General features: G+C 54.7%; 1 protein-coding gene across 1 annotated transcript in view; it reads right to left on the bottom strand.

Moving 5' to 3' along the window:
* The window catches only part of LRP5 (LDL receptor related protein 5), a 129905-nt gene extending 129455 nt beyond the window's left edge, over window positions 1-450 (bottom strand). The window contains exon 1 of the mRNA XM_042813219.1: window positions 366-450. Coding sequence (XP_042669153.1) covers window positions 366-450 — 85 coding nt within the window. The remainder of the gene's footprint in view (window positions 1-365) is intronic.
* Window positions 451-2450: the final 2000 nt, after the last annotated feature.

Here is a 2450-nt window from a genome sequence, read left to right as displayed (position 1 = left end):
GGGGGGGGACGCGCACACGACTTTTGTCTCTCTTTTGCGACCGGACGCGGCCACCGAGAGCCCCCCTCCGCAGCCCGGTCCCCGGGGGAAGCGGCCCCGCGAGGAGGGAACGGGAGGCCTCTGCGTGCGGCGGGGCCCCCCGCACCCCGGGCCGGGAGGAGCCGGGCTATGGGGGCACGCGACGCGCCGCCTCCCCGCCCTCCCGCAGCCGCCCCCGGGGAGCCCGCTCTGCCCGTCCCGTCCATGTGCGCGTCTCTCCCCGGCGGAGTTCTGGGGAAGTTTCTCCAAACTCCGCCAACAAAAGGGGCAGAAGCTCCCTCTGCCGCCGCTCCCCCCCCCCCCCCCGCCCTTCCCACGGCACTCACCCCCGGCCGAGCCCGGCTCGCAGCGCAGCACCGAGGCGGCCAGGAACCGCAGCAGCAGCAGCAGGAGCGGCGGCGCCGCCTCCATGTTGTGCCGCAGCAGCAGCTGCCGGAGCGGAGCCCGCCGAGCGTCTCAGGCAGGTTCCATGCTCGGGGCGCTGCGCTCGGCGGGGAGGGAGGCGGGAAGGGGGAGGCGCCGCGCCCGGCCCTCCTCCTCCTCCTCCTCCTCCTCCTCCTCCTTCGCCCGCCCCCCCCCCCCCCCCTGCCTCCCTGAAGGGGGCTGGGATTCTCCCGCTCGCGCGGCGGCCCGGGGAGGAGCCGTGCGCCCGCACAGGCCCGCGCCGTGCACCTGGCGGGGAGCGGCGGTTCGGCTCGGGGCTGCTCGCGCTTTCTGGAGACATTCGTCTGTTGGTTTTGTTTTTGGGTTTGAGTTTTTTTTCCTTCATTAGGGGAACACGAGAAGGGGCAGAGAAAAGAGCTCGCTGTGTGTTTACAAAGAAACTACTCATGCATCTGCATCGAGTGTGTCCATACCTGTTCCTTCGTCCACGAAGAAAAGCAGCTGCTTTCTTCCGAGGTGGGGGTTTTCCTTCCCCTTCCTCTTCCCAGCGATACAAGCATTTCCTCACAACACTCCGTGTCTGCATCGCAAAGAAAGTCACTTTTCAGCAGTTCAGTCGCTTTTTCCCCATCAAACACGTTGCCTGTTGATACACATACATTACCAGTGAGAAATGGGCAGAAGCTGCTCTGTGACACGAGGCCTTGGATGCCATGCCAGGAGCTGAGCTGTGCCACCTGCCCCCCACACATCCCACTCCTTCCTCACACCCAGCTACCACAAACACCTCGGCAGCATGGGTGCAGTCAAGGATTTCCCTTGGAGCCTCCATTTTCCCTTGTACCAACACCAAATTTACCTTAGGAAACAAAGTTGCTGCAGTCTATACACAAGTGGAATCAACGAGGGATCCCCTTGTAAATCACAGTCAAGCTGTAAATCACGTGCAAGCACTTAGACAATAGATGTTTAAAAGTTGCTTTTCCTTTCAGAGGTTCCCCAGACAGTGGCCGTGTCCTTATAGATCTGCCTCGCTGTAGGTTCTGCAACCATGGTTGAGATTTCTTCTTAGAGCCCCATGGGCCCCTGCCCATCTCAAAAAGTGGGACCAAAAGCTCAGGAATTCTTGTGGGACCCGATGGTTAACAGATGCAGGCTTCCTTTAGGTTTCCTCCTTTGCTAAGAAGGGCTTAATGTTGGGATAGTGTTCAGGAGTTACAGAAGGTCTATAGGAAAGGCTGATCTTCACGCCAACCTACAACGGAAAATAAAGCTTTCTGCTCTACTTTGCTGCTTGTTAAATACATAAAGAATGTTTATTTTAAAGAGGGCTGATTCCAGGTGACATTTCAAATCTGGAGAAATCTCAGTGTTCTTCAAGACAGGAAAGCCAGCAGCTTGTCTTCCTTGACAGAAGTTCTGCAATAAACCAGAGCCCATATCAGAGCCACTGTGAAATACTAATGGCAAAACTTTGTATGAAGAGATAAAGATGATGCTGACTGAGAGATTTCAACAGTGACCAGCATTTTTCAAAGGAAAGTACTTGCTGTAAGGAGAGTTATTGAGACTGAGAAGACCCACTGGTGTCTGCTCAGAGCCCCACAACAACCTTTGCTGTGATGGAGGACTATTCACGTAGCCCACAGAGCTTCATACCATGTGAAAGTTCATTCTTTGCAGTAGCACAGAGCTCAAATGAAAACTTATTTTCAGAGTGTGATGTTCTTGCTTGGCAATACCCTTCCTCCTCCAATTAACAGACTAGGGGGCAGTCTCTGAAAGCTGAAACAAAGGAAAGGGAGACTAGGCTATGGAGGTAGGCAGCTAGGAAAGACAGACTTACCAGATTTTATATTTATCAGATATTAAGTTTATGCTTCTTTGTGACTTTAATAGCAACACCTTTGCTAAAAGGACATTTTATCACAATCTGGAGTGATGGCAAATCTAGTAGCAGCCAAGAGCTCAGTATTTCACCAATCACAAAGATGCAGCATTAACCCATTCATATGTTGCAGGGGTAT

The sequence above is a fragment of the Centrocercus urophasianus genome, unplaced genomic scaffold (assembly GCF_019232065.1).
Source record: "Centrocercus urophasianus isolate 14NV4802_14NV808 unplaced genomic scaffold, USGS_Curo_1.0 seq_14, whole genome shotgun sequence".
Lineage (NCBI taxonomy): Eukaryota > Metazoa > Chordata > Aves > Galliformes > Phasianidae > Centrocercus > Centrocercus urophasianus.
Note: the sequence above shows the minus strand (reverse complement) of the source record. Positions and strands in the feature narration are given on the sequence as shown.